This window comes from Clupea harengus, chromosome 5 (assembly GCF_900700415.2).
Source record: "Clupea harengus chromosome 5, Ch_v2.0.2, whole genome shotgun sequence".
NCBI lineage: Eukaryota > Metazoa > Chordata > Actinopteri > Clupeiformes > Clupeidae > Clupea > Clupea harengus.
The window spans coordinates 29,162,854-29,179,019 of NC_045156.1; the positions used below are offsets into that span (position 1 = coordinate 29,162,854).

Sequence of the window (16,166 nt, forward strand, 5' to 3'; positions counted from 1 at the left end):
GTAAAAGTTGTCTTCGTGTGAGACTATGCTCCATGAACAAATAATAAATGTGCTAATATATGTTATGTTAAAGCTGGGTTTTTGGTGGATGTAAAAATGTTCTGATAATGTTGACTGAGAGTAGGATCTGAAATATTTGAAAAGAAATTCAGGCAACACATCAAAACAAATCATTCTCAGTGGCGATGGCCAGGGTGGAACTAATACTTCCTGTTCTAAACGAGGGATCTCTTAAATGGTCCTTTGCTGAAGTCCTTGCCTGAGCTAACAGTTAAAGCTTGTTCACCCTTGCACAATGAAACAACTGACTAATAAAAAGAAAGGATAAAACAGGCAAATAAAGAGCAGGTCAAGATATAGTATAAAAAGCCTACTGGTAGAAAGGTGGATGGATTCAAATTGCATATTGAACATATAGCATCATGCTTCCCCAATGGCTCTAATTGGTGAATACCAAACAACTGGGATACAATATTAGGGTCATGAACATCTTGGTGCATCCTCATGTGTGCCTCCAAAAGTTGATCTTCTATGTGATCTTTCGTTTCTATACCACAATAAATATTTTACAACTAGCGAAATGCTGGAATATATTTAGTGACGGCAGGAAGACAAGCTCGTTTAAAACACACAGAAGCACATCTACATTAACACCACATATTTCATTCATATCAGGGTAGTGCAGAAAAGGTTCATGTGTCTCATAGAGAGAGAGAGAGAGAGAGAGAGAGAGAGAGAGAGAGAGAGAGAGAGAGAGAGAGAGAGAGAGAGAGAGAGAGAGAAAGAAATATATATATATATTTCTATATATTTCTTATATATATTTCTTAGAAATGAGTCCAAAGCAACATTCCATTTTGTTATTTTTTCAGTTGTTTAAAATGTCATCAGCTCTTGTGCTGGGTTCTTTCTTTAAAAGAAAAAAAATGAAAAAAAGTTTTTAAAAAAAAAGAATCAGCACAATATATAACAAGATTTCAACACAATGTTTTGATTTCCATACAGAAAAGCCAAATATAACTTAGTTTCCATTTGTTTCTAACATAAAAAAAAAAAAATCCATCGCATCCTTTGAAGGGTCACACATAATTGAAAACATTTTTCGTTAAAACAAGCAGTAGTTGCCGAGTAGATAGTTCATTTAATTCAACCTGAATGGCCCGCTCACTTTTTGAGATTGACCTCAAGTTCATTCAAGCATTAAAAAAATAGATTAATAATCAAAAAAATAAAAAAAAAACAACAACTTCATCTTAAGATCTGTGGTTGGGAACAGAGGGAATCACTCATACTCGATCCCAACAATCATGTAATACTAAGATGCCACATGAATTATATATCCCACTATAGTTTGGTTTCTTTTGTTATCCTCTAAAAATATCTACAATATCTGACAAAATAGCAGGCATAGTCCAGCACACAGTTTGTAATAAAACACCTAGAGTCCAATATTACAGGAGTACTCAACATCTTGATCTGTTCTCACTACATCTGCTGTATGGATTTGAACCCTACAAATAAACCAGGACGCATCTACGGGTTTTGTAAACAAATTACATTCTCTTTAGGACATAAATAAGTTAAAGTAGTTTAGAGCCATTTAAGCAGAAACAAGGCAACATGCCAACAAACAAAGATAAACTCTGTATATGTAGATATATATATAATACATATATGTATACATATGTATATGTTTATACATATATGTATATATAGTTTTATATATTATATTTTAATAAATGCTATTTTTCATGGGTTCCTCTTTTCCAACAGGTGCAAAACTACTGTGCAAGTTGAGCCCTGCAACCTTGATACACTTTATTTAATGAAATAAATCTATACAGTTAGGTACATGCCACACAAGAAACTCACAGACCAGTGAATTGGATAATCTGTCTTAAAATAGCAGTCCACGGCACTTCCCACCAAATCAAAATCATAGAGTTCAAATGAAATTTTCAACTATTTTAAATAAAAACTTGGGTAATGTACATTCATGCAGGAGGAATTATAATAGTTGAAGTCAACTGGCTTTTAAAATATTATTATTACAGTCACTGTGTTGACAGCAAAAAAAAAGAGTGGTCAGTTTGAATCTGATACTGTTCAAGTTCCGCCATAGCTGTGTCTCATAACATTGCCACCAAGAAAGAGAGGAAAAAAAACATAACTAAAAAATGGTTCAGAACACTTGTCCAGTCTGTAGCGCAGGTGCCTTACACATGTTGTGTTGGCTTTGTTATGCTTGACACTGTAGAGTTTATTACTTTTTCCCCCATAATAAATCTTTTTTTTCCCAAGAGATAAGGGCTAAAGGGATGTTTCCAAACTATGGAGGGGGCTTCCTGGACTGGAGGAGGCAGCCGATTTACTTGTGTCGGTGGTGAGGTTTATGCCACTGTCAATGGCATTGTTGTTCTTGTTGGGTGAGGTGGGCTGACTGGCCAAGTTCTTCCTGGCCTCGTCGTCGACGTCTGTGTCATCTATGAGTGGGATGTTGGGAGTGGAGTCTTCTATTCTAAACTCTGGGTGGGTCATGAAATTGTGAATGGAGGATCTGGATTCTGGTTTTTCCAAGCCTTCGTAGAGAGAGCTACGAAACGCATTCACGACACGGATCTGCATGGTGGGAGAAAAAAAAAAATTAAAAGACAAAAAAAAACAGAGGATTAGTCACCTGGAAAGTGATATAAGCAATCCACAACATGGAGGACCCACGGATTGTCAAAGAGAGAGGAGATAGTGGGACAGAGGATGGGAATAAGCATCGTGAGGAACCACAAGTTCACAGTTCTGCGGTCAGAGAGCTTGGGGAGGCATTCATAGCTCAATTATTCACGTGCACTGACACACACTGTGGGAACTGCAGTCGGTCAACACAAATAGAGGAGAATTAAAAACTAAAAACATGTTAAAAAAGAAAAAAAAAAAGTTTTCAAAAGCCACACAAGAAAACACAGGCGATGCTGTTAAGAACAGTATACGCTACAATCCAGTATGAGGTATACCTAGAGACAAGCCACGTTAATAAAGGAAAATATACACATGCAAGTTGAACTTGTTCAGAGGAAGAGTGTCAGATCCAGGAGAGGTTTTTAAAGGGAGAGGTCAAAAGGAATGGACAGGCATGGGCGGGGGGGCGGGGGGGGGGGACACGATGGGGTCAACGAGGAGATGAAACAAACAAGAAATATGGCGTCACAGGACAATAAAGCAGACCAAAGGATCCAATACTCAACCAAATGACACTGAACATGCAACTGAAGACTGTGTTGGTACACTGAAACGAATACAGGTTCACAGACGGCTGAAGAAAAATAAGAGTTAAAACGTACACACACGCACACAGACACACACAAGAATAGACGAGAACAGATGAAAACTCTGTTCTTTCCACAATTCCATGCATATCTGTGTAAACACTCAAGTATAGGCCCAGAAGTGCTTTTCAAAATCTGCATTCCACTATTAAAATCAAAGGCTATTTGTTATTTGCTATTTGTATGAAAACCAAAGGCTAGAATTATATTACTGTAAAAGAAACATTAGCTTCATAAACCCAATGTAATTGCATTTCCTTGTTTTTCTATAATTACTATATTATTCAGTTCTAGGAAACAAACCAATCCCCATGATAACTAGATTCATCTCCTCATCTACTTAACCTTCTCATCTTTAACGCACATTATCTACTCATCTACTCAACCTTCTCATCTTAAACACACATTATCTACTCAACCTTCTCATCTTTAACGCACATTTCAGCTGACATTCTATGTCTTCATATGTTTGCTACTGTCTGTAATGCAATCAACAAGACGTCATAGTTCAATGTGTAGGAGCTCTTACTAATATGATTAGGTCATTATGACGTCATAGTTCAGTGTGTAGGAGCTCTTACTAATATGATGAGGTCATTAAGACGTCATAGTTCAGTGTGTAGGAGCTCTTGCTAATATGATGAGGTCATTTAGGGAAAACATAGTCTACAAACAACTAATTTTCTTCACAACACCATTACATATGTATAACGCTATCTATAACAAAACTTGATTAACTATAATAGCTCATCAGTAAATGCTGGTGCAAACACCTAACGACTAGCATATTTCTATATATTTAGAATATACTGTGCTACGGGACAGAAAACACATTACACTGCTCTGAATGAGAGATGGGAAAAGTGATGTCGAGATGGACCACATTAATGGGTGGCAGACTGCCCTGAGCAACATGAGGACTCCAGTGCAGAGACACGCACGAGTCCAATACAAGACCAACAGCGTGAAGCCACCAGACGTAAAGCAGGTCTCTGTGCACCTCACATGCGGGTCTGTCTATACACCACATGGATGACATGTAAGACAGGACTATGAGGGGGAGAGACTCCACTCTCTTCGTGCATCTTCCCTGCTGTATAAGGAGAGAGACAGATGTATAGAAGACAAAAAACATCTGGCCATGACGTTAGCCTTACTAGGAGTCAACCCTTCCGTCACACTTCAAGGGAGACACAACACAATCAGCGTTGGGGTCTTCTTTGAGAGGCACGCTCTACCCAATTTGCTCAAACCCCGTTGGCTTATACTTGAATGTTTACCCAGCCCAGTTGAATTGGTTTTCAAACAAAAAAAAAAAAATAAAATAAAATAAATTAGTTTTACATCAATTTCGGTTTTTCAGACAATGGAGGGACTCACAACCTGAAATTCACTCCTTAGGATGTACCTACTCCAGGGCTCCTAGCACTCTGGGGAAGACAAACACATGGGACATTGAGACAATAGTGCTCTCAAGAGCTGGCCACACAAGATGAATTTAGAAACAAACATGGGAATTGAAGATATGTGGAAAATACTGAAGAAGCAGGAAGCAAAGAAGAAAAGCAGACTCAGAGATGCTCCCATGAATGTGACTGGAATACTCAGCGCTATTGATGGAGATCATTTCCAAACATGCAGCTCCGGAGTCCTGAGGTAACTAGGGTGAATTTTCACCTAACAGCTATCCACAAGGGTTTATTTACAACGAGGTTTGGCTTAAATTTCCTCTGAAGGTTAATGACTATAAGGTCCCAAAGGACTAACTAACGAGGACCTTAAGATTATTTTTAGTATCCATTTACAATTACATAAATCTTTACATACATAGTTTTACATGGAATTATATGAAGAACATATTTTGGGTACTTGTTATATTATTTGTTTCTTGAAATGCCCCATTGTAATGCGTACTGAACTACTGTGGTATAATTGTCGTAACACACTGTTCCACTGTCATTCTTCCTCTAGCTTTACCACTCTATTGCTTTAGTTGCTTTTGTTTGGGGAAGAATTGGTGTGAATCTGACAACCAGCTGGCAAAAAGTCTTTGCTACTGTCAAAAGGGTTGGAATGGACTAAACTGAAACAAAGACCCGAGTTACTGAGTAGCCACCACAGAAATGACTGGAGTAAAGTTAAACCAGTTTTAGTTCAAATTATTAGTGACAGACCTCAGGGCAATAGAATAATCGGTACACTGAAGGTATTGACCGCTGCAGTGAGCAGTTAATGCGCTCTGCTTTGTGCTGTGTCATGTACGATATAATACTGCCTCTTATTATTTATATCCGGAAAAGGATTATTTTTTCCTGTCCTTTAGTGATATTATGTCTTAATGTTTATCATTGTTTTCTTAATTATGCCAGTACATGTTTTCTTGATTACATTGGTAATGTTGTTTTTTTCTTCTGGTAGTGATGTTAAGAAATCTTAGTTTTTTTTTTTTTTTTACAGATCACCTACAGAGATGTGCACCATGTGTCCAAACTAATGCAACACATGCAACCAGCCTTTTTTTAAGAACTCGACTGCTGTGAGCATGAATGAGAAAATAGATAGAAAATGCCGATTTCCACAATGCAGATCTATCAGTCCATCAGGCTGTTAGATGGGAATTATGGGGTCTTTTGTGGGTCTTTACTGGCTAACCGGACCTGACTGAATTGTGCCATGCTAATGTTTGCTTGCTTGCTTTGGTTGGTGGGGAGGAGCATCTCTGCCCAGCACAGGGAGGAGTTTCACTCACGGCCAGCAGCAGGTACTGCAGTGGTGCTGGTAGGAGAAGAAAGGGCATTGGACAGGGAGACATGACTAGGACTAGAAACATTGGTTACATCCTGATTCTGGCTGGTGGTGGAGGACTGCCGCCTCAGAGCACCCTGAAAGGAAGTCCCGCTCTTGAATGTGTTCACTACTTCGATCTGTAGGAGTGAGGAGACAGACACACACACAGACACACACACACACACACTGAGTTGGGGCTCAGAGAGAGAGGACAGACACACACACACACACTGAGTTGGGGCTCAGAGAGAGAGCATAGGGGGCCAATGGTAGATCATCTCTTTTGTTCAATATAGAGCGATGGCATACACAAATGACACCTATATGATAATGCTGGTTGAAGAGCACAAACAGGACTTCACATGGACAATTATGAATGGCCCATATAACACGCATGGCTGAAGGAAACAGAAGGTCAGATGGCCGACGAGCTTCTGTAACTCCCTACGAGGCTCTGTTGAACTCATCTGTGGACACCTTGTGAGTCTTGTAGTCACTGTAGGTGGACCCCATGGAGTGGAGTCGAAAGGCTTCCATTCATTGGAGATTTTTCACTAAAATACAATACTATTGTAACAAATGCATAGATTTGTGCATGCACTGAAGACCATGCATTTTGTGGCAAGGATATATGTACCTATACATGCCATGTGCTATTAAAAATGTGTGTAAATTTACACAAACTAATGCATCATTTCAAAACGTTTAACCATTAATCTGAAAGTCAAAAAAAAACATGAATCAGTGTCAGTCTCTTCCAGTGCTAATGAAACCCCCTCAGCCACTAAAGCTAGCCCGACAAGACAAGCAGTATTAGCCCAGCACAGCTCCCTTACTTGTGTCTGGATGCGATTCAGTCCACGGAACCAGAGAATCTGCCCGCGGCGCAGCTCCCTCTCGGCGTGGTCAATCTCCTCTTGGTCCTCGTGCTGGTCGTCCTCGGGCATCTCGTCCTTCCGGGTCAGCCGCCCTGCGTCTCTCAGGAACCTCAGCTTACTGTTAGGGATGGTGGAGATCACCTTGTCAAAGAGAGAGAGAGAGAGGAGTTAGAAACTCAGCTTACTGTTAGGGATAGTGGAGATCACCTTGTCAAAGAGAGAGAGAGAGAGAGAGAGAGAGGAGTTAGAAAAGGGCAGGAGGAACAGATTGATCTACATGTGGACATGTATGATTACTGAAAATGGTCGGGTAAAAAAATGTGCCTGAGCCACAGAGTACTTGAACAATGAGAGTGTGCAGTGTTACAGTACAGAACTGTGCAGATGTAGTGGTTTGTCGAGGTGAAAAAAGCATGTTGGTATTACCTGACCCCAGACCAGTTCTCCCAGCCCTAGAAAGACACACCACATCCACTTCTCCAGGTCCAGTGGGGAGCAGCTGAAAGGCTTTCCTCCAAACTGCACAATCACAATCTACAGGAAAAAACAATACACCCCTCACTTGCTACAGTTGTACAACAACCACAACGGCTAACTCAGGTCCCCCACATGCAGACACAAAGGTGGTTGACCTTTATTTGACAACAATTCCGATTGCATGTAAATACAGCAGGTTTTCTCAGTAGCTTGGATTCATTAAACACTTGTCCTGGTTGGGGTGACAGTGGTACAGGAGGTAGATGAGTCGTTTAGTAATCAGAAGGTTGCTAGTTCGATTCCCTGTCGAAGCGTCCTTGAGCAAGACACTGAACCCCTAATTGCTCCTGATGTGCAGTGTGCCATCAGTGTAAATGTAAAATGTGTATACATTGTAAGTCGCTTTGGATAAAAGCGTCTGCTAAATGACTAAATGTAAATGTGGTATACAACACTTAGATGAAGACTGACAGGGTTGTTTAATGTAAGACCTGACTATCAAACTTGTATTTCCAAGGGGAACCAGAGAACAACTAATCACTTGTGAATCCCTTACCTGGATGGCAAAGGTTCCAAATACGATGGAGCAGAAGATAGGGTTTCTGAAGATGCCATCAAACACATTCCTCTCGCCGTGGATCTTACGGGCATTTATTTCATTGAAGAGTTGCATCATGACGAAGGTGTTGAAGATGATTGTGTAGTGCTCAGATGGAGGGGAGTGCAGAGGGGCGTGGCGGCCACTGTCAATGTCAAAGATCTGTTCACCTACGGCAGGCAGACAGACAGACAGACAGACAGACAGCATTCATATGACATGACTGGCAAGGCAGGGATTTCGCATTAAGCCACTAAGGTACCGACACTGTCACACTATGAGACAGTAGTTTAGCATTTTTGTAACATTTCCATGAATAGATCTACTCCCATTGGGTGAGCACTGTAGTACGTACCCGCAAAGAGCAGAGTGAAGATAATGACGAGCTGATAGATCCCGTGGCCCAGGATGTTCTTGGTCATGGTGCTGGAGATGAGGGCCTTGTCCCTGCCGTAGGGCTTCCTCATGAGGAGGGACTCGGTGGGGGGCTCTGTGGCCAGGGCGAGGGAGGCGAATGTGTCCATGATCAGGTTCACCCACAGCATCTGTACGGCCTTCAGGGGAGAGTCCTGGGACCAGACAAACCACAGTGATAAGTTAATTAGCAGCAAATGTGGGAAGATTCAGAACTTGCAGTAACCAACGGCATCATTGTTGAATTTTTGGAGATCACATAATAAACCATTCTTATTATCTTTCACAATTCTAGGCACAGCAAGTCTTCTCGCGCTGCTGTCAATTCTAAGTGAAAGGCTGGGTTTAAACCATGCATGAGATAAAAGGTACACCCATCTAGTTTATGCCTCATCAGAATTAGAGTATCTTCATCTCCACAGCCATTGATGGATTATTATCTGATTTACATTTAGGATTGTCCCACACATTATTCCCAAATGAAGAGGAACAAATGTATGGTCGACGATACTATACTTGAAACTATGAAATGCAACTACGGCACAAATGATCAGAAACGCTGTGGGGAATAAACTCTACTAAGAAAATATAAATGAAGAGTAATAGTTTGTAGAGCAGCAGTTTAGTAGAGCAAGTATTTTTGTACAAGGAAATGGGCTTGTGAAAAGAAAGGCCCCAAGCCTAATGGCCTGATTATTTAGTAGACCAGCCTAGCAAGCCTACTGTTTGAGGGTTTGGCATGCAGCTATGCAATACAACTACCAGTTCTTCCAATGCAAATATCTCAAAATATTACACTCCGGATGATTTTCAAGACACTTTGAAAGTCACTGCACTTTCTCCAGACATGATGCAGATAGCTAGTTTGACAGCTAGATATCTGCCCAAAAGACTATAGGAGAAAGCTTTAGTGCTGTAGGATAGTGCGGTGACACAAGGAGAAACAGGATGGACAGAGAGAACTGGCAAACAGAACAAAAGAGAAAGAATGATTAAAAAAGCGAACTAGCAACGAATGAAAGAATGAAGTGGTCGTCGGATGAAGAGGAAGACGAGAGGGGGAGAGGGAGCGGTCCACACCTGGGTGATGCACGCCCCTGTGAAGGCCACAATCACCGCCACCACATTGACAGTCAGCTGGAACTGCAAGAACTTGGAGATGCTGTCATAGACATTACGCCCCCACATCACTGCCTTCACAATGCTGCTGAAGTTGTCGTCTGTCAGGATGATGTCTGAGGCCTCCTTGGCCACATCCGTGCCAGCGATGCCCTGTTACAGAGAGACAAGGTGGGTCAGTTCCACTCGCTCCACTAGTGTTGGGAATTCATTTCTAGATAGACAGAAGGACAGAGCTGAACAAACATGGATGCGACCTAAAGTTCAAATGAGGAACAGCTAAAGTGAAATGACATCACTTCTATTAGCAGATACGTGATATACAGTATACAACAGGAGTGAGTCCATTGCAATACCACTTAAATGTCAAATGATGCAAAATTGTATCACCTTAATTAGTAGTAATCGCACTACTTCTAAGTTGAACAGTAGGGTATTTCCTCTTATATACTACTATATTACTATATTTTATGCTACTATATTAATTTACTGTATTACAAATACAGGTAGGATACAAGTAGAAACTCAATACAGTAAGTCCACCTTTCATCACTGAGATTCAAATATTTTATTGTATTCAATATTTTGTATGTCCACCTTTATGTTTAATGATAGACTCAATCCTCCCCAGCATGGAAGATGCCGGTATTGTATAGTATTGTATTGTATTGTATTGTATTGTATTGTATTGTATTGTATAGTATTGTATTCACATTTCTGAAGAGATTTTCTGCCATTCTGCCAAAAAGAAAATTCAGCTGGTTTTAGCTAGAGGGGTTGTGTGGCTCTACCTCTCTCTTTAACATAGCCCAAAGGTGTTCAATTGGATTCAAGACGGGTGACATACTTGGCCAGGCCATGTTTTCACATCTTTTCTTTAGAAACTAATTTTGGCAGTTTGCTTTGGATCATTATCATGCTGGAATATTCCTCTTCTGCCAAGCTTCTGGAGACTGGGAGTCAGCTTGTCAGCCAGTATTTTGGTATTTCCACAGGCATCCATGGTGCCATCTATAAATGTCATCTCTCCAACACCTTTGCAGTCACGCAGCCCCATATCATCACACTCCCAAACATGCTGGACCCCATCTGAGCTGAACAAATGAGTCTTGGTCTGACCAAAGAATGTGCTCCTAAATTTTCATCAGGCTTCTTTACATGGTCTTTATGCAATGTCCCTTTGCGCTGCCAGTTTTTATTGATATACCCTGTGCCAAGTCTGAAGCACTTGCCCGTCTAATGTTCAGAGCTAGACTGTACTAGTGTGTAGTGTGCTGTTCGTGGCGTCATGTTAGGAGGACGGCCCCTGCGGCTCGAATCGGTGGCTCGTTCTATACCTCATTACTGCTGCAACTGCTGTGTTTAAACGGATTTTTAGCTGGTCACCGATCCACCTGTATCCTTTTTCGTCTTTGAGAAGTCTCACAATAAGTTCATAGGTGTACTCAATTTAGTTTCAGTCATCACAGGTGTACTCAATTTAGTGTCAGTCCTCACAGGTGTACTCAATTTAGTTTGAGTCATCACAGGTGCACTCAATTTTGTTTGAGTCATCACAAGTGTACTCAATTTAGTGTCAGTCCTCACAGGTGTACTCAATTTAGTGTCAGTCATCACAGGTGCACTCAATTTAGTGTCAGTCATCACAGGTGTTCTAACTGTGTGTCAGTCATCAGAGGTGTATTCACGTTTGTTGCATTGAGTTTCTACGTTAAGGCCTGTAATGTCAATATCGTATTATGAATATAGTATTCTGAATATTCCTTTCTAAAGAGGAAATACTCTACTTGTCAACATAGAAATAATACAATTATTAAGAGGTGATTCCATTTTGAATCATTAGACATTTAATTTATATTGCACAGGGGTGTGCTTACGTCTGTAGTATACTGTATGTGTCTTCTATCAGACACATCTTTTAAAACTGTAAAGAGAGTACTTTTTGAAAGCTTTGTCTTAATCTTCTTCTACTTGTGACTGATGGTAAAACCACTAGAATGCAGGCAGCAACAGAAACAAGAGCAGCTAAAACATCCGATCTCCCAATGATCTCTGAGAACAGACGAATACCAGAGGTACTACAATGACATACATTCAAAAGGCAAGGGACATTCAAGAGAGATGATGGGGAAATGTCTCATTAAAACAACAGCTTCATTTACTACACACATACACTAGAGGGCAGTCTTATTCTTCTGTTATTTTGGTAATAGATAGATTGTTGGTCATGGCTTTTATTTGTGTGTGTGTGTGTGTGTGTGTGTGTGTGTGTGTGTGTGTGTGTGTGTGTGTGTGTGTGTGTGTGTGTGTGTGTAAGAGAGAGAGAGAGAGAGATCCAAATGAACACTGTTTGCAAATGTAGTGGCTCCGAAGGAGGAAGAAATGACAAGTTCAGAGTGCACCTTCTCTCCCAAAGATCAATAGCTGCCATGACACATGCAGCCCCTTTAATGGACCTGAGGATAAATAAAACAGCACTCCGTTGCATCCCTCACCATAGCAAAGCCCACATCCGCCTTCTTAAGAGCAGGCCCATCATTGGTCCCGTCACCTGTTACTGCGACAACCTGTCTCTGTCCGATTGTGCTGTCAATGATTCCTAAGAGAGAAAAAGGAGGAGGGAATTGTTCATACTGCATGATTTTACATAATACAGATTATCAGTAGCAGCACAGCTGGTTTACACTATGTGTAGTTTAGTATAAGAACATAGTATGCTCTTTGTATGTTACATTATATGATAGGAGCTGTCACTAATTAGCTGTACCAGTTATTACTAAACTCTATATCAGAAATATGAGCCATTTCAATTGTGTGTCAGACAATTACAATTTACTGATCCTAAGACAGTTTACAGTTACAATTGTGGGTAGTATAGCCTGTTCCTGCTCGAACTGATTCTGAAGTATTAGGGATTTTCTTGCATCGTTCAGCTGTGTGTGTTATAGGTAGCAGTTTTAAATAGACTGCTTGACTCATCCATTGTCGATCAAACCCACACCGTCCTGCTCCATTATATAAACCCATGGAGGTCTTCCTGCGCCATTATATAAACCCATGGAGGTCTTGTATTAGAAACAGAAGGACTGGCACAAACCTTTGACCAGTGTGTGTTTGTCAGTGGGGGAGGACCTGGCCAGCACTCGCAGTTTGGGCCACACCTTATCAATGCGTTCCTGCTCCACCTGCAGCGCACACACACACGCACACGCACGCACGCACGCACGCACGCACACATGCACAAACACATACAGTTTACAGGTTCTATTGCTCGTAGCTTGAATATTCTCTCCCTTGTACGTCGCTTTGGACAAAAGCGTCTGCTAAATGACTAAATGTAAATGTAAATGTAAACATACAAAGTACTCAAATGTAAAAAGGGTTTATATTCAATATTTTACAGAGGTAACAAGCATTGTGAAAAAAAGACTGGTTCACTAGTGGCAGAAACTAACATGCAAGACCATATTTCCGGTCATTGTAAGTGGTTTAGTGTCTCGTTCAAGGACACTGACAAATAGTCAGTAGGAGCCGGACTTGAGCCTGATACCCTCCGATTCTTGGATGACTGTTATATCTCTACATAAACACGCATACACACACACACGCACATATACACACACATCCACACACAGGTCCCTAATTTCATTGACGGGCAGTGAGCAAAGCAACCAGCAATGAGCAAAGTCCGCCACACATGAACTAAAGCTAATTTAATAACTTGGCCAAGTCGTCTTGCTAATTTAATACCATGAGCAAGATCTTAAGTGCAAACATTGATGGGTCAGAGCCGCGCTCCCACACCCAATACAATATCTTCAGTTCGCACATGACAGACTTTGCTCGTTCCCGTTCGATTAAATTGGGGCCCGCAGACTCATACACACATGGTGCCTTAATGAGGTAAGGAGCTCTTATGCACTGAGAAATGCACCATGTTACCTCTCCCTTCTCGTTGCGGATCCTCCTGTTGAACTCCTTTCCGTCAATGCAGAGGAAGTCCTCACCAGGCTGGATGATTCCACACTTGATTGCAATGGCGCGAGCTGTGTTGATGTTGTCGCCGGTAACCATACGCACGGTGATCCCGGCACGCTGGCACCTCAGGATGGCATCAGGCACCTGTGGGGGGGGGGGGGGGTCAAAAGATGCCTGTGATGAGCAGCGACAACTAAGGGTTCAAAAGGTGAAGGGAAGGTCAGTACGAGCGTTTATATTTCCGCTGCTCTAAAAAAACACCCTGCTGTTGCAGCTCAGGGGAAATCAGAGCAGTCCAGCAGCACTATGTGGGTCCATCAACATCTCAATGAACCCGAATAACCATCACAGCATCAACTCCACACCCACCATACAACGGCCTTCACATGTGCAGCCTGTCGGACCTACAACAGGACATGCACGGAACATTAGTTCCTCTGATAAGTCATCGTCAGGCATCCAGGCATCTGTAACACTGCTGATAACTTCAGCAAAACTGTGGCTAAAGCCCTAAAGTACCAGGCTTCACCCATCTATGTTAAATCAAAATGTCCTATTTTCAAACCCTTGGTGTTGTGAGTGACCCTCTAGTAAATATGCTTGTTTTGAAGACAAATCCATACAGAAACAAAAACTCAAGGGACCCTGACCTGAAGTGGTTAGGGTGATGTGCACATTTATTGAAACGGGACAACTTCAGCCCATCTTCCCAATTCCTTCTTCCACTTGTGTTTCAGATGGGACAGAGCCAAACATCTACAGTACTTTGACTTCTACGGAGTATCTACAGGAAAACTTGCTCACTGAAATGCATACTATGCAATGGCAAGACTGTGTAGAGCTGCTCAGTGTAATTCAGTTGCGCAGCTAAGCATGGTAACAGGCCACTGGCGTACTACTTAAGGGTCTACGAAGATTTATTTGGTTTGCCTGTTGTTGACGCTGTGCCTCACAGATTTCTTCAGGGATCATTTATGTTCTGAGAAGATCAATAATTAATTACGATCGAATAGACTTTTCCATCCAAGCGATGCCGCATGAGTTTGAAACAACAATATGTTTGATTACAAATGGTAAAGTACAACAGCACATCTACTATAAATACACATTGAAATGGACAAAAAGAGCAGACATTAGTTAGACACTGATGGTATCTCCTTGGAGAGATGTCAGGGGCATTCCCAAGGATTTGTTCAGCATAATGGCTGTCTAGCCCACTTAACTCACTGGCCCACGGGCCAAGGGAAGGACAAGCCTCATCAATAATAGACAATGGCAGGGAGGAAGGTGACTTTGTAACTGTAGACTTCAAACTCAGATGTATTTGTTTACACATACTCATGTTTCCCGCCTTTAGTATCTTATCTGGATCCAGAGGGGCAGAGGATTGCCTCACACTTAGGACACAGGCAGGTTCAAAGGGCAGTTTCAGTTCAGCAGTTGCACTGCCATCAAATTACTACCAAACAGCCATCCACATCATGGGAATAAATGTGGCACTGAAGCGAAGATAAGGACGGATAATGACCCGCTAATTAAGCTAAAAAACCCAAGAACCACCACACATGAATTTGTCTTTTTAACTGTAAATCTAAAAACGTAAAAAACATTACATTCAAGTGTATCCTCTGAGCCTACCAAACAATGAGCTTCGGTTGATTTCAAGATGACAGTCCAAAACATAACCAATTCACAGACAATCACAATGAGCAATAAGTCTAAAACTGTAGCCTGGCATCACCATCCCATGAAGGTCACGGTGTTCACGGCTGTCTCGGCCTCCTCGGTTGAACTGGGTTAGCAGTGTAAGTAACTCATGAGCATCTATCAAAACCGCACTCAAAGACATTTGATCAGTCAACTGGCTAATTGGAAAAAAACTGGGATGACAACATTTAAAGGCTAACCAGAGAATATGAAATGCCATTTTTTTGCAAACCTCTTGGACAATAGCGATGGACATACTGTAGTTGAATTTGAGATGAAAGAGCTTCTCCTTTGTCATCACTTGTGCCATCACCACATCAGTAATGTGCTGCCTGGCCCAAGAAGAAAATCTACCAGACCGAGTGATTCTCCATCACTCTTTTCACTTTGTACAAATATTTCCCATATGGATTTGGTCATCCTGAGAAGATCCTCTAAAGCTGACAATTACAGTCAGAACAGAGGATATATGCAGAGTGATTGAGATAAAGGTAGAGAGAGAGAGAGAGAGAGAGAGAGAGAGAGAAAATGAGTGGGAAGATGAGGCAGAGTGAGAGCACAAGAGCATGAAGGAGAGCGAGAGGTAAAAAGTGCACAGTAGATGGAGAGATAAAAGAAGGTGGTTGAATAATGCAGAGAGGTAGGGTTGTTTTTCACGTTCTATGTGATCTCTGAGGTGCTGTGATCTAAGGAAACAGTGTTTAAGGACCTAACAGATATATTACATTTGAAATGTAAAATGCCATGTCAAATTTCACCAACTTAAAAAGTTCAAAGGAATATGTTGGAAATGACAGTCTGCACAAAGCATGTCAAGCTGAGGGTCTTTCTTCAATAGACGAAATTGAAACCCTAACCCTTACATATGACTTGAGCTTTTATAGCTAT

At 41.3% G+C, this 16,166-nt stretch overlaps 1 protein-coding gene across 15 annotated transcripts in view; it reads right to left on the reverse strand.

The window, feature by feature from the left end:
* Positions 1 to 855: 855 nt before the first annotated feature.
* atp2b2 (ATPase plasma membrane Ca2+ transporting 2) overlaps positions 856 to 16,166 on the reverse strand; it is a 119,263-nt gene continuing 103,952 nt past the window's right edge. For 10 of the 15 annotated variants that reach the window (XM_042707911.1, XM_042707912.1, XM_042707910.1 and 7 more), the window contains 10 exons: positions 13,536 to 13,715; positions 12,691 to 12,778; positions 12,089 to 12,192; positions 9,555 to 9,746; positions 8,416 to 8,629; positions 8,019 to 8,230; positions 7,412 to 7,519; positions 6,944 to 7,126; positions 6,158 to 6,244; positions 856 to 2,619 (listed from right to left, as the gene is read on the reverse strand). In XM_042707911.1, coding sequence (XP_042563845.1) covers positions 2,311 to 2,619; positions 6,158 to 6,244; positions 6,944 to 7,126; positions 7,412 to 7,519; positions 8,019 to 8,230; positions 8,416 to 8,629; positions 9,555 to 9,746; positions 12,089 to 12,192; positions 12,691 to 12,778; positions 13,536 to 13,715 — 1,677 coding nt within the window. In that variant the 3' untranslated portion in view covers positions 856 to 2,310. Of the gene's footprint in view, positions 2,620 to 4,703; positions 4,751 to 6,069; positions 6,245 to 6,943; positions 7,127 to 7,411; positions 7,520 to 8,018; positions 8,231 to 8,415; positions 8,630 to 9,554; positions 9,747 to 12,088; positions 12,193 to 12,690; positions 12,779 to 13,535; positions 13,716 to 16,166 lie in introns of all 15 variants that reach the window. The other 5 variants (XM_031568469.2, XM_031568467.2, XM_031568466.2 and 2 more) reach the window with 3 other exon arrangements.